Raw genomic sequence first — 23,984 nt, 5'->3', positions numbered from 1 at the left:
GACACTATTTGTGCAGCAGCCACTTGGGCCACTCCTCATACCTTTGTTTCTCATTACAAATTGGATTTGGCCTCCAGGGACAGAGCCAGTTTTGGCTCTACAGTTCTCAAGAGTCTGTTCCATTGAGCCACCCAGGATAGAGGTGCTAGGACGGTCCCATCAAGCAAGAATGAAGGCGAGATTGACAACTTAACATTGAGAAGTTATGTACCTACCATAACGTTCCATGTTAGTTGTCTTCTCTCGCCTTCTTTCTTGCGACCCTCCCTCCTTCCCCCTGGCTTGGACAGACCTTTTCTCTCTTCATGGAAGAATGCTTCTTAAGACCATACAGTACTGGTCCTCCAAAACCATCTTTCAGGCTTTTCTCTCCTTTCTTCCTTTGGGAAGTTTTTTATGCTAGGTGTTATTGCCTATAGACAACAAACGAGATCTGGGTACTTACCGCCTTGCATCATGGGATATGGGGCTGCCTCGAGCTGGTAAAAGTGACTCTCAAGCTTAGCAAGTGCCGAGTCGGAGCCGAGGATCGGCTCCGAACCCCATCAAGCAAGAAAGAAGGCGAGAGAAGACAACTAACATGGAACGTTATGGTAGGTACATAACTTCTCATTTAGCTTTATGGCAAGTACATAACGAAGGTGTTTTTGTAGTGCCTTCCTCCGGTCATCTCTTTGCAGATTGTATGGCATTCATTTTTTTTTCTTCTCTCTTTGCAGAGTGTTCTCCCAGATGTCGAGTCTTTTGACCAGTTACTGTCCCCCTGATCAATTATACTTTCTCCTTTGGGTTGAGGTGATTCTCTAATGTATTCTACCTTCCTTCCAGACTCCTTCCTTTTAGTTTGTTACTCCATGGAGAGTGGGATCAGGGACCTCCAGGGTAGACCTTTGGAGCACATGGGACTGTTTCATCTGACCCACGGTTTTGTCTCTGAGATCTCTTGCATGGTTTTTGCCAGGGTAAGAGAAATCAGACCATCTTTTATAACACGACATATGTCCTTGCTTCTGGGGCAGGACCTTAGCCAAAGCCCTGGAAAAAAATAAAGCACTGTATTTGGGCTGGCCCACCTGCATCTTTCACATTCAGGATATCCTCCATGCAACAGTGAATCTACTTAAATCTCTGTATTTATTGTCATTGTCTATTGCAGCTTTTTTTTTTTTTTTTTTTTGTGTGCAACTGTTTGCTTATTTCTTGGTATGAATAGTCAAAATTTTTGTGGTTCTAAATATTACTGAAATCTCACTTATTGTTTTCTGTTTTAAAACTAGCTATGTAATGATGATGCCATTTAAGCGTCAGGCCCTTGTAGAATTTGAAGATGAAGAAAGTGCCCAGAGGTGTGTATCAACGTCTGCAAATGAGGCAGTGTATATTGCAGGCCAGCAAGCCTTTTTCAATTACTCTACAAGCAAAAAGATAACAAGGCCAGCAAATACTGAAGATCCAAACGGTGGCAACAAGGTTCTGCTTTTCTCTATTCAGAACCCTCTTTATCCAATAACAGTGGTATGTACAAGTTGCATTATGTCTGTAAGAATAAGACTGTACTTTCTATTCTTAGATCTCTGCACACTTATGAGAAGGAAATGATTTTGTATTCCATGTTGACTTGCAGAAAATTATATTTCAGTTGTGTTTTATTACATTTTTGAATACAGTGAAGAGTTAATACAAAGTAGAGCTTATGCAGTGATTAATTGGGAACACATATAACTGCTTTGTAAACTGACGGACCTGTTTTATATTCTGTTGAATTCAATATTTGGGTGTGGTGGTATAGCTGAGACTATTCCAAATATTTGTTAACTGAATTTGTAGCAATGCCTTTTGTTTACAAAGTAGTATGCTGTTGAAGTCTGCATTCATTTCAGAGTTCAATTTTGATAGAGTTGCTCTGTTGGATATGCATCCCACTTTACTGATTACTGTTTTATTTTTTCTGAGTTGTTTTTTGGGTCTCATTCAGTGCTTTGACTGTCAACATACATTAGCAAGCCTCATCCTATTGGGCCAAAGTGTATCCCTCTCCTTTATGGACTAAGGCTCGCTGCATGGAGGAGGGACCAGAAACAAAGATGTCTAACTGAAGTTGGCCTTCAGATGAGGGGTTAACCTTGGTACTAAGAAGCCACTTGCTGCATTTTCACTTTGCTTTTGTGATGCCAGCTTGTCAGTCTGCTCTGTATGTTGCTGTACGGAGGATTTGCACAGTGGGTTCAAACTCCCATGGTTTTATGCTGCTTGGAATGCATTGTGTGCTGGGTGGCAAGTGCTTGCATCTTAGTGCATTTTGGCTTCTGCCCAGAGTCACCAGTTTGACTCTGGGTGCCACACACCCATCTTCTATGGCTGGATCCTCCAGTGCCTGAGTAGTTGCTTGTCTATTCTGGGTTATTTGGGGCTTAGAGCTTTACTAGATGTCCTTTTAATCCCATGTTGCAGTATTCATAACCTTTGGGTTATCCTCTGCTTAGCTACCTGAACGTTCGGCCAGTATACAAAAGCTTTAGTGACTGCAAGGTACTTGGGACAACTGACATTGGCTGTAGGATGCTTGGGACTGATGTCTGCACGTACCTTTCCTCAGAACGTCTCTGCTGCCAGTTGAACGTCAGTTGTTCCTACAGTCGTATCTTCGAAATTAAGATAAGTACCCCGCTGGGGCCGTTTTCCTCTTCTCTTTTTGGTCACTGCATGCCTTCTTAGGTTCATGTCATCCAGGAAAGGAAATTGCAGGTGCAGATATCAGAGCCACCATAAGGATGTCCACGACCTTTACCTTTTCTGTCTAGGGCCCAACCATGACCATAAAACCTGTGCGATTTTTCAGGCCTTCATTCCTAAGACTCTTCGCAGATGCTTGCAATGCCCTAAACATCTACTTAGAAAACCTCAGTCTTAAATGTCTGGCTCTGGCGATGGAAGGACCATCCAGTCAGACTGCCTGTCTTTTGACTTTTCCCGGTTAGGGGTTGCCACAGCGGAACTTCAGTCCGCTAATGATTGTCAGTGGATTTTTATGGTGCCAAGTTGCCAGCCCGATGCCCAGCCTTCAAAGAATGCACACCCATTCACGTACGCACCTACCTGCATGTCTTTAAACATCCCTCGACTGCAGGGAGGATATGCAGACTCCACACAGAAGGCGCTCCAGCTGAAAATCGAACGGGAGAACCCCTTGCTGTGAGGCGACAGTGCTAACCACTGCACCACCGCGGCCCCTAAAAAGGTCAAAGTTTCCAGGCCTGAACCTGCTGATGCACCTCCTCCACCTGACGTTCCCCCTTTGGCCGACATTCACCTGGAAGAATGTACAGAACCAGCTAAGTTGGGTGTAGTGGGTACTGTTCGGGTGGCTGCAGAACCTAGGGCCGAAAGGAGGTTTTGCAGACGTTGGGTGCTGATGAGGAGGAGGGGATCTGTTTGCACCGGACATCCAGATTAGTCCTTCCACTGCTTCAGAACATTCTGAACCTAGGCCCTCCTTAGGCCCTACACCATCCAGGCCTACTTCTTCATTAAAGTAAACAAGACAATACGTCTCTCCTCCTTCAGAAAGCCTGCCTGATTGGCAAGCTTTCTCTCAAAGCTTATTTAATGGCTTCATGGCCCTTAGGCCTTCTATGCCTACTTCCCCTTTGGCTGCCCCTCTAGTTATCAATCCTGGACCTCAGACGGAAGATTCTCATTCTCTTGATGCTGAGGACTGTTTAGAAGGCTTCCTTTTCTATGCCTCTCAGATGCCTTCCTCCCCTTGGGTATGCCACCCCTGAAGTGAACTCTGCTGAGGCAGACTCCCCATTAGAGGACCTCACCTTTTCGTGAAACCATCTCTAAAAGCTTAGTGCCCCGTTGAGGAAACTTTCTTGCTCTAAACAGATGTCAGTAAAAGTAAATAATTGCATTTCTTGTGGAAAACAAATACCTCAAAGATTTTCATTCGTACTGTATTCCTTGCCTAGGTCCTGACCACGACGTACCTCGCTGTCTGTTTTGTGCCTTATTTAAACCACGAACTATCAGTCAGTATATTTTCGCTTCTAAATATTTTGGTGCTCGGTTCAATTATCCAGATATCTCTTCGGTATGCCATCCGACTACCAACATTCCGAAAAAACGCAAAGATAAAGACAGAGACAGGCCGCCTAGGTCCAAAGCTGCCGACGACGCTTCTCCTAAGCCAGATGTTCATCGTGCATACAGCTGCAGTCATTACAGATGGGTTATCCTGCCGTCAGGTGGGTCCTCAGTCGTCCGAATTCCAAAGTCTAGGTCCGGCGTCGGTTGCCGTCGCTTCTTCCCTGACGTCAATGCGGCAGGGGTATAAAGGAGGCAGCCGATGCCATCTTCTCCAGACTTTCTTGCCGTGCGGTGCCCGGAGCAGAAGCAGTTCGCAAGTGCCGGTCGGCCAGCTCCTGAGATTTACGAAAATATTTCAGCCAAAGTCTTCTTGAAAGCTAAGTACCCCGTTAGGGAAACTTTTCTTGCCTCAGACCGATGTCAAACAAAGTTAATAATTGCATTTCATGTGGGAAGCAAATACCGCATAAGGATTTCCACTCTTTCTGTATATCTTGCTTAGGCCCAGACCATGACGTCTCGGCCTGACGTTTTTGTGCTAGATTCAACAAGCACACTATTAAGCGCCGGGCGGAGTTCGCCCTTCATTATTTTGGTAAAAAATGTAATTATATTATGTCGGATACTTCAACTCCAGTTTTGAGTAAAAGATGCAAAGATAAGGACTGACATACGAGGTCCGCACCGACTACTGACACCACGCTAAGGCCGACTACCGGTTCTCCGGTTCTCAGCGAGGCGCCTACGCAGCCCCTGAGTACCGATGACACAACATTGCCGGTGTCTTCAGTACCCGAGGTCGCAGGCTCCTCGGTCCCATTCCTACTACAGATACCGACGCCACTCTTGGCGGGGAAACTCAGAGTTTAGACAGGCCTGTCATTTCTCAAGGTGTCTTCAGGCCTTCCTCCTTCTCTATTAAGGCTTTCACTAAATCTAAAGCAGCCATGAAAACCAAAAAACAGGGACTTCAGACCCCCTCTCAAGGCCCCATGCCTAAAAAACAGATGCTCAAAATGGCTGAGGATTTGAATACTCTTATCAGGGTTCTCAACCCCCCTCGGACAAAAGGCCCAGATTAGAGGAAGACTACCCTTCCTCAGATCAAGCCTCTATTACCTCTGAACATTCTGAGGACCAGTATTATGCCTATTCTCCTTTCGAAGACTCTGATGCAGAGGAGTCTATTCCCTTGGTCTCCCCTCCTGAGGACTACTCTTTTGGGGAAACCCTACATACATTGAGGGAACACTTTCACTGGGAAGGCCAAGGTTACTCAGATTCCAAGAAAAGGCTCAGAGATTTTCTTTTGCTCCCCCAGCATAGGCCCCTGGCTATCCCTCCTGTTTTAGATATATTGGATGATGTGTACACAGAAGCCAGCCTTAATCCAGATTCTTTGCCTCCAGCTCCTGTTAAGCCAGACGGGTATTACCAGGTTCCTGATTCACACCAGTTCCTATACAAAAGCCATACTGCTGACCCAGAAACTATTTCACAGGGTCCCAAGGGAATTAAGGCCTCTACTGCTAAAAACCCATTACCTTCAGAGAGAGATTCCAGAGCTTTAGAAAGGTGGGGAAAAAGGTGTACACCTCGGCCACTTTAACCATGAGGGCATTAAACAGTCAGTTCCATATGTTAAAGTATCAACAGTTTTTGTTATCTCAGTTGAAAAGCAAAATGACACAACCAGAACAACCAGATTTAAGAGTTGCTGGATTTGTTGCATGGTGCAGAGCAAGTGGGTAAACATACCTTGCAGTGTGGTTTTGATGCTTTAAGAGGCCTCATGTAGAGCTGCTGTTACGGGGTCTGTTATACATAGACATGCTTGGCTCAAAGAGCAAGCCTTACCAGATCATGTCAAAGCTAAATTATTAGATGCACCTCTTCAAAAAGATGTATTGTTTGGTGTTAAAGCTGAGGAGGTACTAAAGAAAATGGAGGAAAAAGCGAAATCAATGCAAACAGTGAAATATTTCCTGCAGGTACAACCTCCACGTTTCAGCAGAAACTGGCCTTCAAAAAATTGATCCTTTCCAGCCACGGACAGACCTCAAAGGGGCAGATACAGACGCCCAAGGGATAGAGGGCAACCTCAAGGATCTTTCAGAGCCAGACAGTGGCAAGCACCAACCCCAAGAGGTGGAGAAGATAGATCAGTCATTTAGAAAACAGACACAATGACTTCCCCCTTTACCTGCCAAGCAAAGCTTTAATGGCAGCACCTTTGGGTGGAAAACTGGCATTATTCAAAAATTGGCATATTGTTACAAAAGACAAATGGATTCTAGACATTATAGACAGAGGCTACAGGTTCCACTTTCACACCCTTCCAAAAATGAGAGGCATGCCAAACCTGTCACAAAATCAAAGGGCAGAGGCACAAAAACAAATTTCAGCTCTCATGGACATGAAAGCGATTCAAGAGGTACCTACAAAAGAACAAGGTCAAGGGTTTTATTCCAGATTATTCCTGGTACCAAGGAAAGACAAAGATTGGAGACCTATCTTAGACCTATCCATCCTAAACACATATTTACAGGTACCAAAATTCAAGATGCTCACATTACAGCAGCTTCTTCCCATGCTAGGCAAGGAGTCTTGGCTGGTAACATTGGACCTCAAGGAGGCATACCTGCATGTCCCTATCAGACAAGATTGCAGAAGATACCTCGGATTTCTTGCAGGTTCAACCCATTATCAATTCTCTGCATTGCCCTTTGGCTTATCTACTGTGCCCAGAGTGTTTACGAAATGCCTGGCATCAGTAATCGCCTTCTGCAGACTACAAGGAATACAAATCTACCCATATCTGGATGACTGCCTGATCCAAGCGGACAGCAAGGACATACTTCTGAAACACCTGGCGTTTGTAATAAAACTGTTGAACTTTCTGGGATACACAGTCAACAAAAAGAAATCAAAACTAATACCCTCTCAACAAATAATTTTCCTGGGTGCCAGCTTGAATACAACCACCCAGATGGCCTACCTCACGCCAGACAAACAAGGGCAACTGTCTCAATACTTCAGCAAAATGGCAACCTTCACCAGGCTGACTGCAAGGAAAGTCCTGCAGGCTCTGGGATTCATGGCATCTTGCATCCTACTAATCCCATGTGCAAAACTGCATATGAGGAAACTTCAGTGGTACCTAAAAAACTTATGATCTCAACACAGCCACAGCTTGGAAACAGTTATACACTCATTCCATGCCTTCAAAAGGAATTTCTGTGGTGGGCTCAAGCATGCCAAAGAAGCATAGGTCTCCCTTTCTGTGTACCTCAAGCAACTCAATTCATCACAACAGACGCCTCAGACTACGCCTGGGGGGGGGGGGGGCACACATGACAGATCAGTGCATTCAGGGAAAATGGTCCCAAAAAGAGAAGCACCTACACATCAACCAAAAGGAAATGCTAGCCGTGCAAAATGCTATTATGGCCTTCAAAGACCTACTGCATCCAGGCCAGCTATTGATAAGGACAGACAACACCACAGTGATGTGGTACATAAACAAACGGGGGAACTCATTCATACCCCCTGTGCAGGCAATCCGTGACCCTATGGCACACAGCACTGGAACTGCAAATTCAACTACAGGCAGAATTCCTGCCAGGGAAGGAAAACACACTGGCAGACAGCCTAAGCAGAAATATGACAGATCCACACAAATGGAAGTTGCATCCTCAAGTTTTCACAAAGATAACTCAGGCATGGGGACAGCCAGACATAGATCTCTTTGCTACCCACAGAAATTACCAGTTGAAAAAATTTTGTTCAGGGACCTATCATCCACAGGCCTGGAAAGTGGACGCACTTTCTTTCAATTGGACAACGTTGACAATCTATGCCTTTCCGCCTCTTCCTCTGCTGCCCAAAGTTCTATTAAAAGCCAGAGCAGAGAGGCTGAAAATGATTCTCATTGCTCCAGACTGGCCAAGACAACACTGGTATCTGCTTCTGAAGAGCCTGACACATTCCCCACCATGGATCCTACCTCTAGTCCCTCTTCTGTTGTCCCAGCACAACTACAAGACTCTTCACAGCCGCATGGAGAATTCCTTGATTTCCCAACAGACCCTCCTCTCCAAGGAGGTGCAGGATGTCATCTTGGAGGCCAGAAGACCTTCTACTAGAAAAGCCTACTCCGCCAAATGGAAACGATTTTGTGCCTGGAATCAAGAAAAGGGCCAGAATCCTTGGGTAATAAATTTACCTCAAATTTTACAGTACCTAGCTGAGATGTTAAACAGTGGACTTTCCTTCTCCATCAAAATCCACGCTTCAGCCATTTCTGCACAATACAACACAGATCCTCCTTTATTCTCTCATCCTCTCTTAAGACAGTTCCTCAGAGGGGCAAAGAAAATAAAACCCCCAAGGAAACCACCAGTCCCTGCTTGGGACCTCAACTTCGTATTGGAAAAGCTGACCCTTCCTCCCTTAGAGCTGCTTCAACAGAACTACAATACTTGTCATGGAAAACAGCCTTCCTACTGGCTATCACCTCAGCACGCAGGGTTTCGGAGCTACAGGCCCTCATGGCTGTGCAACCTTTTATCATTTTTCCATCAGGACAGAGTTTCCTTATGAACCAACCCTACCTTTATGCCAAAGGTAGTATCCAGTGTAGCTTTGAATCAGACTATCCACTTACCTACCTTTTATCCTAATCCACAAAACAAAGGGAAAAGACTACTACATTCCTTGGACATTCACAGACAACTTTGTTATTATTTGGACAGGACAAAGCCATTCAGGAAATCCGAGCAACTCTGTGTCCTATGCTACAGGTGCTCAAGGAAAGGCTATTTCCAAACAGACAATCTCAAAATGGATAGCCCACTGCATACGCTTTTGTTACTCATTTCATGGAAAAACTGTGCCTACAAGCATCAGATCCCACTCCATCAGGGCCACAGCTACAGGGGGGTTCCTACCAAGGACATTTTGGAAGCAGCCACTTGGAGTTCAGTGCACACTTTCTCCAAACACTATCACCTTCCACTATACTCTAAATCTAGAGCGGGATTTGCCACAGCAGTCTTGCACGGCATCCTTGCTCCTCCTAGTTCCACTTAGTGCCTGCCACCCCTACCAAGCTTTGGGATTCTTCCCATCTGTAATAACTGCAGCTGTATGCACGATGAACATAGTACAGTTTTGTACCCACGTTAAGAGTGCTCATACAGCTGCAGTCCAGGTTACCCCCCCCTCTGTCCCCTCTTAGGGCAGGCCTTATGACAAACACCTTCTCATTCAACCTATTTGGGGTATTCTTTTATGGTGTATTTGCTTGCAGCTACTGTTTTTTGATTATTCTATATTGCATGATTACATAAATTTATGTTTTGCCTTCCTTCTGGGGGCACCTGACATCTGGGGCAAGAAAAACTGAAGAAGATGGCGTCGGCTGCCTCTTTTATACCCCTGCCGCACTGACGTCAGGGAAGAAGCGACAACAACCGACGCCGGACCTAGACTTTGGATTTCGGCCGACCGAGGACCCGCCTGACGGCAGGATAACCCATCTGTAATGACTGCAGTTGTATGAGCACTCTAACATCTACATTTACGGCAGGTACAAAACTGTACTTTCGCCGGTACTCAGTGAGGTGCTTTCGCAGCCCCTTATACCCGCTACTTCAGACTCACAGGCCTCTACTGAGACCGATTCGGAGTCCGGTATGCTGCAAGATGCTTCAACTGTGGAACCTGTGGATGTCTCTACCTTGGATGGTTCCAGAGCCGCTGTGCAGGCATCGGCTTCTGAGGGTGTATTCAGGCCTACTGACTTGCATATTAAACAGACGCCATTTTCTTCTTCAAGGCTTAAAACTCGAACCATGCCTAGAAAACAGATGCCCAGACCGCATGGTCAGGCCTCTATGCCTAAAAAACAAATGATAAGAATGGCTGAAGACCTTATTACTTTAATCAGGGGAAGCCAACCTTCCCCCTCTAAGAGAACTAGGACTGAGTTTGCTTATGATACTTCTGACCAGGATTCTGAAATTCCTCTGACCAGGATTTACCCTTATCTACCTAATGAGGATTCTGATGCTGAGGACTCTCTTCTCTCTGCTTCCCCCCCAGAGGATTTCTCTTTTGGTGAAACCTTGCATACTCTTAGGGAGCATTTTCGTTGGGAAAGTTAGGATTTCTCTGATTCTAAAAAGAGGCTTGGGGATTTCTTACTCCTGCCCCCAGCACATGCCTTTAGCTATCCCTCCTGTACTAGACATTGTTGATTATGCCTTTTTGAAATCTAGCTTGGCGCCTGAGTCTTTATCTCCTGCTCTCAGAAAACCTGATAGATATTACAGGGTTCCTGACTCTCAAGTTCCTTTTCAAAAATCCTACTGCGGATCCTGAGACCATTTCACAGGGACCCAAGGGCATTAAAGCTACTACTGCCAAAAATCCTACCCCTTCTGATAAGAGACTCCAGGGTGCTGGATAGATGGGGTAAGAAGGTATACACTTCTGCAACCTTTACCATTAGGGCCTTAAACTGCCAGGTTCATATGTCAAAGTAACAGCAACATATTGGATTGCTTAAACAGAAAATGAGGTTGATTCCTGATTGTGCTGAAAATAAGGATTTACAGGATTTAATGCATTCTGCTGAACAGGTTTGAAAACAAAATTTGCAATGTGGTTTTGATTCACTAGAGGCATCTTTCAGGGCTGCTGTCACTGGGGCTGTACTTAGAAGGCATGCTTGACTTGAGGAGCAATCCTTGCCAGATCATGTTAAAGCAAAATTACTGGATGTGCCCTTAAATCAGGACCACCTGTTTGGCAACAAGGCAGAAGAAGTTCTTAAAAAGATGGAGGAAAAAGCTAAATCTATGCAAACTGTTAAAGATTTCTTACAAGTACAACCCCCAAGATTTAGTAGGCATTGGCCCGCTAAGAATTGGTCCTTTCCTGCCTCTTCCAAGCCTTCTCAGTCCAAACCCAGATCCAGCAGAACACCCAGGCTCAAGTCCCAGGGTGTGCACAGGACTAAGCAGTGGGGGGCCCCCACTTCCAAATCTGGGAGTAGTAAACCCCCCCCACCCCTTGGTAAACTGTCTCAATGACTTCACTTTAAAACTTCCAAGCACTTCTCAACTGACTGCCCCTTTGGGGGAAAGATTGCTCTACATGCAAAAACCTGGGAACTCATTACCCAGGACAAATTGGTTTTAAATATAGATGTTCTTCATCTCACATTGCTGCAGTCCTTACTTATGGGTAGTCCGCTGTCCTCGGTCGGCCCGAATACCAAAGTATTAGGCTGACGGCGGTCATGGGCGCCTAGATCTGACATCAGAGCGTCAGGGTATAAAGGCGCATGACCGACGTCATATCCCCAGTCTTTTTTGCCGCATGGTCCGATGCAGAAGCAGCGTTGCAAGTGCCGTTCGGCGTTCTGAAATTTTTCGTTTTCGGAGTTTCAGACCGATACCAAGTTGGCTAAGTACCCGTTAGAATATTTTGTTTTTTCTTGCCTAAGTTACTTACCGGATGTCAGAAAAAGTGAATAATTGTATTTCTTGTGGGAAACAGATACCGCATAGGGATTACCACTCGCTTTGTATTCCTTGTTTGGGACGGAACACGGCGTGAGTCGGGTGTCGGTTTTGTGCTAGGTTTAATAAGCGCACTATAAACGGAGGTTAGATTGCGCTAGGTTAGTCTTTGGCAAGAGGTGTAATTATAATATGCCGTCGGATGTTCCGGCCTGCTTCTACTAAAGCGCAAAGACAAATCTTTAAAGCCTAGGCAGGATGATTCGTCCGTTTTGGACGCCGGACCTTTAGAAGCTACAGCTGAACAGGTGGATCCGCTGAAGTTTCTGTTGAGTCCCAGGGGGAAACTTTGATTTTACAGGATGTGGCCTCTCAGGAGGCAGGTCAGGCTGAAGGGGCCTCGCAGGTTACTATTCTCCCTTCTATGCCTAAGGTGGTTAGGCCTTCTGCTACTGTTTCTAAGGCTACTTCTAAGGGCAGGTCTGTCTTGCCTTCCTCTGGTGTCAGTTCTGGTTCTTCAGGGTCTGTGCCTAAAAGCACATGCTTAAAATGGCAGAGGATTTGATTACTTTAATTAGAGGTTCTATGCCCCCTCCTGATAAAAGGCCCAGGATGGAGCCAGAGTTGGAAAGTTTGGAGCAGGCCTCAGATGATTCAGAGTCTTCTGCTGAAGACATTCAAGATTTCCTCCTTATTCTGATTCTGATGCAGAGGATTCCACTCCTTCTGCTTCTCCTCCAGAGGATTTTTCATTTTCAGAAACTCTGCATTCCATGAGGGAGCATTTTCAGTGGGAGGGACAGGATTACTCTGATTCACGGAAGAGACTTAGGGAGTTCTTGTTTTTACCACAGCATAGACCCTTAGCTATACCTCCGGTTTTGGATGTTGTTTCAGATGTTTTTTCGGAAGCTTCCCTTAATCCAGATTCTGTGCCTCCTGCCCCAGTTAAACCGGACAGGTATTACAGGGTGCCTGAGGCTCATAAATATCTGTATAAGAGTCCTAGGGCGGACCCAGAAACTGTTAGTCAGGGGCCTAAGGGTGTTAGAGCCTCTGTTGTTAAGAATCCGGTTCCTCTGGATAAGGAAGCTAGATAGAGCTTTGGATAGATGGGGTAAGAAGGTGTATACCTCTTCTACTTTAGCAATGAGAGCTTTGAACTGCCAGTTTCATATGTTGAAGTATCAGAATTTCCTCCTTTCTCAGCTAAGGTCTAAAGTGGATGCTTTGGCAGAGGGCATAGAGTGTAAAGAATTGCAGGATTTAGTGCATGTTTCTGAACAGGTGGGTAAGCACTCTTTGCAATGTGGTTTTGATGCTTTACAGGCTTCTTCTAGGGTGGCTGCCACTGGTTCAGTTATTCGTAGGCACGCCTGGCTTAAGGATCAGAATTTGTCTGAGCATGTTAAGTCTAGAATTCTGGATGCCCCTTTACAGTCTAAAGTTTTGTTTGGTCCTCCTGTGGAGTCAGTCTTAAAGAAAATTGAAGACAAGGCTAAGTCTATGCAGACTGTTAAAGATTTTTTGCAGGTACAACCTCCAAAGTTTAGTAGAAATTGGCCTACTAAGGGGTGGACGTACCCTTCTTCTGATTCTCAGTCTAGGGGTAGATCTAGGCGTGGTAGGGGCAGAGCTCAGAGTACTTTCAGGCCGAGACAATGGAGTTCGCCTGCTCAATCTGCTGGTGAGGGCAGGGGCCAGTCCTTTCGTAAACAGGCCCAATGACCTACATTTTCAGCTGCCAGATTCTTCTTGCCTGGCAGCTCCTTTGGGAGGAAAGTTGGCTCTTTTCAAGCAAAATTGGCATTTAGTCACCCAGGACAAATGGGTATTGGACATTATAAACCGAGGTTACAAGTTCTATTTCCATACCATGCCTCCTTTCAAAGGCATGCCAGACGTCCCTCCTCGGCAAAGGATAGAGGCTCAGACAAATTTCTTTACTTCTTCAAATAAGAGCTATACAGCCAGTTCCTCTGTCAGAAGTGGGCCTAGGATTTTATTCCGCCTGTTTCTAGTTCCAAAGAAAGGAACACGTGGAGACCAATTTTGGATTTATCTATCCTCAACACTTACCTGGACATTCCAAAGTTCAAGATGCTGACTTTACAACAACTTTTACCTCTGTTGGGAAAAGATCACTGGATGGTTACTCTGGATCTCAAAGAGGCTTACCTTCATGTTCCTATCAGGCTCAGTTGCAGGAGGTACCTGCGTTTTCGGGCTGGAAATTTACATTATCAGTTCTCTGCATTGCCCTTTGGCTTATCTACTGCGCCCAGAGTGTTCACAAAGGTTCTGGCTCCAGTGATAGCATTTTTCAGACTGAGGAATACAGATTTATCCTTATTTGGACGATTGCCTGATTACTGCACAAGAAAAGGACGAACTTCTTCATCATCTACAGTATGTGATGGCAGTGTTAAGATGCCTAGGGTATTCTGTGAACGAAACAAAGTCCAGTCTAGTACCCTCTCAGGACATGTGCTTTCTGGGTGTGAGACTGAATACAGCTTCCCAGATGGCCTTTTTGACCCCGGACAAACAAAGAAGCCTTTCTCTATTTCCATCAAATGTCTCTACGGTCCAGGCTGACTGCAAGGACAGTCCTTCAAGCCTTGGGGTTCATGGCATCTTGTATTCTGGTGCTTCCCAATGCCAAATTGCATATGAGGAAGCTTCAATGGTATCTCAAAATGTATGGACACAGCACTGCCAAGATCTAGACACTGTCATTCAGATAATACCTTGCATTCGGAAGGAGTTTTTGTGGTGGGCTCAGGAATGTCACCTAAACAAGGGACTCTCTGTGACCCGGCCAGAGGCGAGTCAGATTCTAACGACAGATGCCTCGGACAAGGCTTGGGGAGCACACCTCAATGGAAAATGGGTGCAAAACACGTGGCCTGTCAAACTCCAACATTTGCATATCAACTTGAAGGAAATGTTAGCAGTCCAGTTTGCATTGATGGCTTTCAAAGATTTACTTCACCCAGGGCAGGTGTTGATTCAAACAGACAACACTACTGTCATGTGGTACATCAACAAGCAGGGGGGAACCCATTCTTACCCTCTTTGCAGGCAAGCGATGATTCTGTGGGAAACTGCTGTCAATCTACACCTCAATCTTCAGGCAAGGTTTCTACCAGGAGCACAGAACTCCTTAGCAGATGTATTGAGCAGACAAATAGTGGATCCTCACGAGTGGAAATTGGATCCTCATGTATTTCAACAGTTGACAGTGTTATGGGGAACTCCAGACATAGATCTGTTCGCTTCTCCACTAAATTACCAGTTGCCAAAGTTTTGCACAAAAATGTTTCATCACACAGCTTGGAAGGTGGACGCCTATCATTCAGTTGGAACAATCTGCATGTATATGCCTTTCCACCTCTGCCTCTTCTTCCCAAGGTACTCTTGAAGGCCAGACAAGACAAGCCAACCATGATTTTGATAGCACCGGATTGGCCTCGACAACACTGGTACCCACTACTGAGGAGCTTAGTACGAGAACCTCCAAGGCCTCTGCCTTTGATCCCGCACCTTTTGTCACAAGAGGACAGTCACTTCCTCAATGTCAAGATTCAGTCTCTACATCTAACAGCCTGGCATATTCTGTTTTAGACTCTGGAGGGTCTCGGCTTCCACAACAAGTTTTGAATGTTATTTTGGAGGCCAGGAGGCCTAGTACCAGGAAAGTTTACGCTGATAAATGGAGGGGATTTTTTATTTGGAGCAAAGGAAAGGACTTTGATGTCTCCAAACCTGATTTAAGTGTTGCTCTTCAATATCTTACTGAGTTACTGGACAAGGGTTTGTCTTTCTCCTCAATAAAGGTCCATGCTGCAGCCATTTCTGCTCACTATGATTGTGACCCTCCTTTATTTTCTCATCCTTGGTTTAAGCAATTTCTTAGAGGGCAAAGAATATAAGACCCCACGTAGAGCTCCTACTCCTGCTTGGGATCTCAATTTTGTGTTGGAAAAACTTACTCTACAACCTTTTGAGCCTGCAGCTACTGCCGAGTTAAAGTATTTGTCATGGAAAACTGCTTTTTGTTGGCCATTACCTCTGCAAGAAGGGTTTCTGAATTACAGGCCCTCATGGCAGTGGAGCCTTTCCTGATTTTTCATAAGGATAGGGTATCTTTGTGTACTAATCCTTCCTTTATGCCTAAGGTGGTTTCTAGTGTGGCCTTAAATCAAACTATTCATTTGCCTACTTTTTATGCAAACCCCAAAATAAAGGGGAGAAAATTTTGCATACTTTGGATATTCACAGGCAGTTGCGTTATTATTTGAGCAGAACCAAGGAGTTCAGACAGTCTCAGCAATTGTTTGTTTCTTTTGCTTTGGGTTCACAGGGTAAACCTGTTTCAAAACAAACTATTTCTAAATGGATTGGGTTTTGTATTTCTTTCTGTTATTCCCATCATGGTAAGGAGATTCCTGCTGGAATCAGGCCTCATTCCACTAGGGCTACTGCTACTTCTACGGCCTTTCTAAGGGGGTAGCTACAAAAGACATTTTGGAGGCAGCTACTTGGAGTTCAGTGCATACCTTTTCTAAACCTTACCACCTTCCTCTTTATTCTAAGTCTAGGGCTGGATTTGCCACTGCAATTTTACAGGGCATTTTAGCGGCCCCTAATGCTTTATGATTTTACCATCCTCCCTTCCCGTTGCTTTGGGATTCTACCCATAAGTAAGGACTGCAGCAATGTGAGATGAAGAACATAGTACAGTTTTGTACCTACCATAAATGTAGATGTTCGAAGATCCACATTGCTGCAGTCCAATACCTTCCCTCCTTCCCCACTGTAGTTAGACTTGGTGCTATGCTTTAGGTGATGGTTGTTGTTGGGCATGTTTTTGGGAGGTATACTGTTTTTGGCTGTGGCCTTTCTGGTTTGGCCTTCTGACATCTGGGGCAAGAAAAGACTGAGGATATGACGTCAGTCATGCGCCTTTATACCCTGACGCTCTGATGTCAGATCTAGGCGCCCATGACCGACGTCAGCCTAATACTTTGGTATTCGGGCCGACCGAGGACAGCGGACTACCCATAAGTAAGGACTGCAGCAATGTGGATCTTCGAACATCTACATTTATGGTAGGTACAAAACTGTACTTTACCCAAAGATGCAGATTTCACATCCACATGTTTCCAACCCCAAACGGTTGGCCAGATCTACCCCCAAATCAGTGGGCAGAGGCTCAAAAGCAAGTACTTTCTCTCTCAAGCATAAATGCTATTCAAACTCTACCAGAAGAGGAAAAGGGACAAGGTTTCTACTAAAGACTTTTCCTGGTACCCAGAAAAGACAATTCATGGCGTCCTATCCTGGAACGGTCTACTTTAAACACCTTTTTTGTGATTCCAAAATTCAAGATGCTAACTCTTCACCAGTTGCTTCCTATGCTGGGCAAAGATGCCTGGTTGGCAACACTATTTAAAGGAAGCATATTTTTGTGATTCCAAAATTCAAGATGCTAACTCTTCACCAGTTGCTTCCTATGCTGGGCAAAGATGCCTGGTTGGCAACACTATTTAAAGGAAGCATACCTGCACATCCCAATCAGGGAATCTTGCAGAAGATACCTACGCTTCAAAGCAGGCTACATGCACTGTCCATTCTCTGCACTGCCCTTTGGGTTATCTACTGTGTCCAGGGTATTCACAGAGTGCCTAGCTACAGTCATTGCATTTTGCAGGCAAAGAAATATTCAAATATACCCATACCTGGACGATTGCCTAATTCAGGCAGAAACCAGGACATACTTTTGAATAATCTGGCTTTTGTACAAAGGGTGCTAACTTGCCTGGGGTACACCATAAACAAAAAGAAGTCACACCTGGTACGCTGTCAACAAATTATATTCCTGGGAGCAAGCTTGAATACAACTTTCCAGATGGCTTTCTTCACACCAGAGAAACAAATTCATTTGACAACTTACTTCAAACTAGTGGCCACAAAAACCCTGCTATCTGCAAGGCAAATACTGCAAGCCTTGTGGTTCATGGCCTCCTGCATTCTTCTAATTCCATATGCAAGACTGCATATTAGGAAACTACAATGGTGTCTAAAAAGCCTATGGTGTCAACATTCTCAGGATTTAGAAGCAATGATTCCTATCATACCTTACCTACGGTTAGAGTTCCTTTGGTGGGCAGAGGCCTGCCACCAAAACAAGGGACTGCCATTCACTCTACCTCCTGCCGCCCAAACCCTAACAGATGCATCAGACTGTGTATGTGGGGGCTCACCTGGCAGGGAAGTGCATTCAGGGCAAATGGAATCCAAGTCAAATGCATCTGCATATCAATCAAAAAGAAATGTTAGCTGTACAGAATGCTCTGACAGCCTTCAAAGGACCACATTCTTCTAGGACAATTAATGGTAAAGACGGACAACACCACTGTTATGTGGTACATAAACAAGCAGGGGGGAGGTACCCATTCTTACCCCCTCTGCAGAGTGGCCATGGTACTGTGGAACACCGCCTTGAGCTACCAAGTGCATCTACAAGCTGAATTCCTGCCAGGAAAACAAAATACAGTGGCAGATGGACTAAGCAGAAACCTCATGGACCCACATGAGTGGAAAGTGGAACCAAAGACTTTCAACATGTTGACAAACAAATGGGGGAGCCCAGATATAGACCTGTTTGCCAGCCCAGATATAGATCCGTTTGCCTCCACCCAGAACTATCAATTGGACAAATTTTGCACAAGGACTTCCCACAAACAAGCTTGGAAAGTGGATGCTCTGTCCTTCAGCCGGAAAAAAACCTATCCGTTTGACTTTCCTCCTCTGCTTCTGCTCTCCAAAGTACTACTAAAGATCAAACAAGACAAACCAAGGACGGTTTTGATTGCACCAGACTGGCCATGCCAACACTGGTACCCCATCTTGTGCAGTGTGTCACTGTTGGTCCCATGGCATCTGCCTCAGATTCTTACCCTGTTGTCTCAGCAGGAGAACCAGATTCTGCACCCTCATCTTCAAACACTGAACCTAGCAGCCTGGCTAATTACCTAATCTCTCCTTTACCATCCCTCAGTAAACCAGTGATAGATATCATCTTAGAGGCAAGGAGGCATAGTACTAGGAAATCTTATGCTGAAAAATGGAAAAGCTTCTGTGCCTGGAACCAGTCTCAAGGGATGAGTACAGCAGTGCCCAATTTACCTCAGATTTTACAATACTTAACTGAGATGCTTCACAAGGCCCTGTCTTTCTCCTCAATCAAAATTCATGCCTTTAGCCATTTCAGCTCATTATAACACAGAACCTCCCATCTTCTTTCATCCACTGCTCAAGCAGTTCCTCAGAGGGGCCAACAATTTAAGACCACACAGGAGAGCGCCAACTCCAGCCTGGGACCTTAACTTTGTTTTGTAGAAACTCACTCTCTTCCTCCTTTCGAGCCAGGTGCTACTGCAGATATAGAATTCCTTTCTTGGAAAACAGCTTTCCTCTTAGCAATCACTTCAGCAAGAAGGGTATCTGAATTACAGGCCCTTATGGCAGTGGAGTCTTTCATCATCTTTCATGCGGACAGGGTGTCCCTCAGGACAAGGTGATATCCAGTGTGGCCCTTAATCAGTCCATTCATCTGCCAACCTTCTTTCCTAATCCATAGAACAAAGGGGAATGGATACTGCACTCCTTTAGATGTGCACAGACAACTTAGATCCTACGTGGACAGGACTAAACCTCAAAGGAAATCTGAACAACTGCTTTTGACATTTGCTACAGGGGCAGAGGGGGGAAGGCTGTTTCATAGCAAACTATTTCTAAATGGATAGGCCATTGCATTCATTTCTGCTATAAGCACCATGGAAAAACTTATTCCACAGGGGATCAGACCCCACTCTACTAGGGCTGCATCTACCTCTACAGTCTTTCTCAGAGGCATCCCTACTAGGGACATCCTAGAAGCTGCTACCTGGAGTTCTGTACATACTTTCACCAAACATTACCATCCTCCAGTTTACCACCAATTTTCTCTAAATCCAGAGCTGGCTTTGCCACTGCAGTCTTTCAGGGCCTTATTGCTGGTCATAATGCTGTCTAAATTCCTCCTCCTTTCCTTAGCTTTGGTAAACTACCCAAATGTGATGTCTGCAACAGTGAAACACTAAGAACATAGTACAGTTGTGTACACTTACATTAATGTAGATGTTAGAGTGTATTCACTGTTGCAGTCCTAGATGTCCTTCAAGGATGCATCTGCAGTCCTAACAAATGGGTTGTCCTGTCGTCAGGCAGCCCTTCGGTCGGCTGGATTCCAAAGTCTGGGTCTGGCCTCGGCTGGTGTCGCACTTCACCCGACGTCATCTCTGCTGGTCTTCGGGTATAAAGGCATCAGCCGACGCCATTTTCCTCAGTCTTTCTTGCCGCGTGGCGCCCGAAGCAGAAGCTGTTCGCAAGTGCTGGTCGTTCAGATCCAGAGATTACTACTACCGAATACTACTTCGAAGACTTCGAAAAAGCTAAGTACCCCGTTGGGGACTCTTTCTTGCCTCAGCCGATGTCAGAAAAAGTGAATAACTGTTTAACTTGTGGGAAACAAATACCTCATAAAGATTTCCACTCTTACTGCTTACCTTGTTTAGGCCCAGACCACGACGTAGCAGCGTGTTTAGCCTGTGCTTCTTTCAACCGACGAACACTTAGGCGTCGGTCGGAGTTTGCTGAACAGTTTTTCGGCTCCGATTTTGCGTACATTATGCCGTCGGATCCTCCGACTTCTCAAATTGTTAAGAAACGCAAAGAAAAAGACCGACACTCGCGGTCCGCGGTTTCGGCCGAAACCACGGTTAAGCAAACCGCGAGTGTCTCGGTTTCGGCCGAAACCGAGCAAACGGGTCAATCTTCAGCCGAATCCATGACTACTACCGAGGCTCCTGCTACCCTAGTTGAATCGGCCTCTGAAGTTTTGCCAACTAATGTGGTTTCTCTAGAATTATCGGACACCATCCCTTTGGATGTCTCTACCCCAGCACGTGGTGCTGCTAGGCCTCCTGCAGCCATGTCTATAAAGGCCTTTGCCAGGGCTAAAGCAGCCAAAACTGCTAAGTCTGTGCCTGTTAAGCCCTCCTCTCACAGGCCCAGTTCCAGTTCCCAAATGCTTACTCTGGCAGAGGATCTCATCTCTTTAATAAGGGGATCCCAATCTCACCCAGACAGGGCCTCTCAACCTCCAGAAAAGAGACCTAGAGCAGAGCCCCCTGAGCCAGTGTCCTCAGATGACTCTTCTGATGATTCAGACAATACAGACCATCCAGAGGCTCCTTTTTCTACTTATGAAGATTCCGATGCTGAAGAATCTATACCTTCTGCCTCTCCACCAGAGGAATTTTCCTTTGGGAAACCTTACATGCCATGAGAGAGCAATTCCAATGGCAGGGACAAGATTTCTCAGATTCAAGAAAAAGGCTTAGGACCTTTCTACACTTACCGCAACATAGGCCCTTAGCTATACCTCCAGTTCTTCCTGTTGTGGATGATGCATTTAATGATGTTTGCGCTGCTCCTGATACTTTACCTCCAGCCCCTGCCAAGCCCGATAGGTTTTACAGGGTACCGGACACTCATCACCACTTATACAAGGCTCCCTTGCAGATCCTGAGACTATCTCCCAGGGGCCTAAGGCAGTAGCTTCGACCTCAGCGAAAAACCCTCTCCCTTCTGAAAGGGAATCCAGGTCCTTAGAGAGATGGGGTAAAAACGTATACACCTCTGCTACTCTCTCAGCTAGAGCTTTGAACTGTCAGTTTCATATGATCCAATACCAAGAGTTTATGCTTGATCAGTTAACTAAGAAACTGTCCTCTGATGATTCCTTAGATAAGAAATATGTTTTAGAAATGGTGAATAACATTCAGCAGGTTAGTAACCATTCTTTAAAATGTGGCTATGATGCACTGGAGGCTTCATTTAGATCAGCCATGACTGGCACAGTTATAAGAAGGCATGCATGGTTGAAAGAACAGGTCTTGCCGGATCATGTTAAAGCAAAGCTATTGGATGCTCCTATGGATAAGGTCAGTCTATTTGGTTCTCCTGCCCAGCAAGTAATGAAGAAAATGGAAGAGAAGGCAAAATCTGTACAAACAGTTAAAGATTTCTTACAGGTTCAGCCCCAAGGTTTAGCAGGAACTGGCCTTCCAAAATTGGTCCTTTCCAGACTCCTCTAAATCTCAGAGAGGCAGGAATAGACGTTCCAGAGGCAGAAATCAATCCAGAGGAGGTGCCTACAGAGGACGCCAGTGGCAAGGCAATAACCAACGAGGCACAGACACAACCACTGCCACTGCAACAGGACAATCACAGTGACTTGGCTCTGACACCGCCTACCAGGGAACAAATAGCAGCACCCTTAGGCGGAAAGTTAGCCTTATTTTCAAAAAATTGGCACTATATCACAAGAGACAAGTGGATTTTGCAAACTATAGACCAAGGCTACAGGTTTCATTTCCACACCTTACCAGTAAAAGAGGAATGCCAAACCTACCACCAAATCAAAAAACAGAAGCTCTAAAACAGATAGCTCAATTAACAAAGATGAGAGCTGTGGAAAGGGTACCACCTACAGAACAGGGCAAAGGATTTTGCTCCAGACTCTTCCTAGTACCAAGAAAAGAGAAAAGTTGGAGACCTATTCTCGACCTGTCCGCTTTAAACACATTCATCATTGTTCCAAAATTCAAAATGCTGACCCTACAGCAACTTCTTCCCATGCTGGGCAAGGAGTGTTGGCTGGTAACTCTAGATCTCAAGGAGGCATACCTGCACGTCCCCATATGACCAAATTGCAGAAGATACCTCAGATTTCTTGCAGGATCAGAGCATTATCAATTCTCAGCATTGCCCTTTGGCTTATCTACTGTGCCCAGAGTATTCACGAAATGCCTGGCATCAGTAATCGCTCATTGCAGGCTACAGGGAATCCAAATTTATCCATACCTGGACGACTGCCTGATACAAGCGGACAACAAAAGCAAGCTGACACAAGACTTACAAAGAGTCATTTGCTTACTACAAGCCCTGGGATACACAGTCAATTTAAAAAAGTCAAGACTGATACCATCCCAAACAAGAACATTCTTGGGTGCAGAATTGGACACAGTAAAACAGATGGCATTCCTAACTGCAGAAAAACAAGAACTCCCTCTTTACTTCTTGGCATTAACAAAGCAGAACAAACTAACAGCAAGGAAAGTACTGCAGGCCTTGGGCTTCATGGCATCATGCATAATCCTGGTCCCCCATGCCAGACTGCATACGAGAAGGCTACAGTGGTACCTAAAGAATTTATGGTCTCAACACAGGCACAGCTTAGAAACCGAAATACCACTAATCCCATGCCTGAAACAAGAGTTCCTATGGTGGGCTCAAGCATGCCAGTCAAACCCAGGTTTGCCCTTCCACAACATTCAAGCAAGCCAAACCATCACAACGGACGCCTCAGACCTAGGTTGGGGGGCCCACATGCTGGACAAATGCATTCAAGGATTATGGACTCCAGATCAGCTGCACCTGCACATAAATCAAAAAGAAATGCTGGCAGTAAAACTAGCAATCCAGAATTTCAGACCATTCCTCAAAGAAGGCCAATTAATGATAAGGACAGACAACACCACAGTCATGTGGTACATCAACAAACAGGGAGGCACTCATTCATACCCCCTATGCCGAATGGCTCTGGACCTATGGAATATGGCTCTGAGCTACAACATTCAGTTACAGGCAATATTTGTACCGGGAAAAGAAAACATCCTAGCAGACATGTTAAGCAGAACTACCTCGGATGCTCACGAATGGATGCTACACCCGGACATCTTCTAGGCCATCACAAAGAAATGGGGAATGCCACAAATAGACCTATTCGCATCCCCACTCAATCACCAGCTCAAGAAATTCTGCACAAGGACATACCACCCACTTGCTTGGAAGGTGGACTCTCTATCCTTCAGTTGGAAAGGCCTGACAGCATATGCATTTCCACCTCTTCCTTTGATGCACAAGGTACTACTGAAAATCAAAGAGGAACGTCCAAGGATAATTCTGATAGCTCCAAATTGGCCAAGACAACATTGGTATCAATTGCTGAGGAGCATGTCTCGGGACGTGGACACTACCCTGATTCCTTTGATGTTAACTCAGAGCGACTACAACATCATGCATCCAAACCTGAAAACTCTGCAACTGACTGCCTGGAACATTACATAAGAGCAACTAACCCAGATTTATCCCAAAGGGTTAAAGACATTATCCTTGAGGCCTGCAGACCTTCAACAAGAAGGAACTATGCAGGAAAATGGAAAAGGTTTGTCATTTGGAGTACTGAAAGAG

At 45.3% G+C, this 23,984-nt stretch overlaps 1 protein-coding gene across 1 annotated transcript in view; it reads left to right on the top strand.

Moving 5' to 3' along the window:
* HNRNPLL (heterogeneous nuclear ribonucleoprotein L like) overlaps nt 1–23,984 on the top strand; it is a 1,042,368-nt gene that overhangs the window by 260,280 nt on the left and 758,104 nt on the right. The window contains exon 3 of the mRNA XM_044057476.1: nt 1,278–1,515. Coding sequence (XP_043913411.1) covers nt 1,278–1,515 — 238 coding nt within the window. The remainder of the gene's footprint in view (nt 1–1,277; nt 1,516–23,984) is intronic.

The sequence above is a fragment of the Protopterus annectens genome, chromosome 1.part2 (genome assembly GCF_019279795.1).
Source record: "Protopterus annectens isolate FY-2018-M chromosome 1.part2, PAN1.0, whole genome shotgun sequence".
Lineage (NCBI taxonomy): Eukaryota > Metazoa > Chordata > Ceratodontiformes > Protopteridae > Protopterus > Protopterus annectens.
The sequence above is the reverse complement of the archived record's forward strand: the minus strand, read 5'-3'. Positions and strand labels throughout refer to the sequence as shown.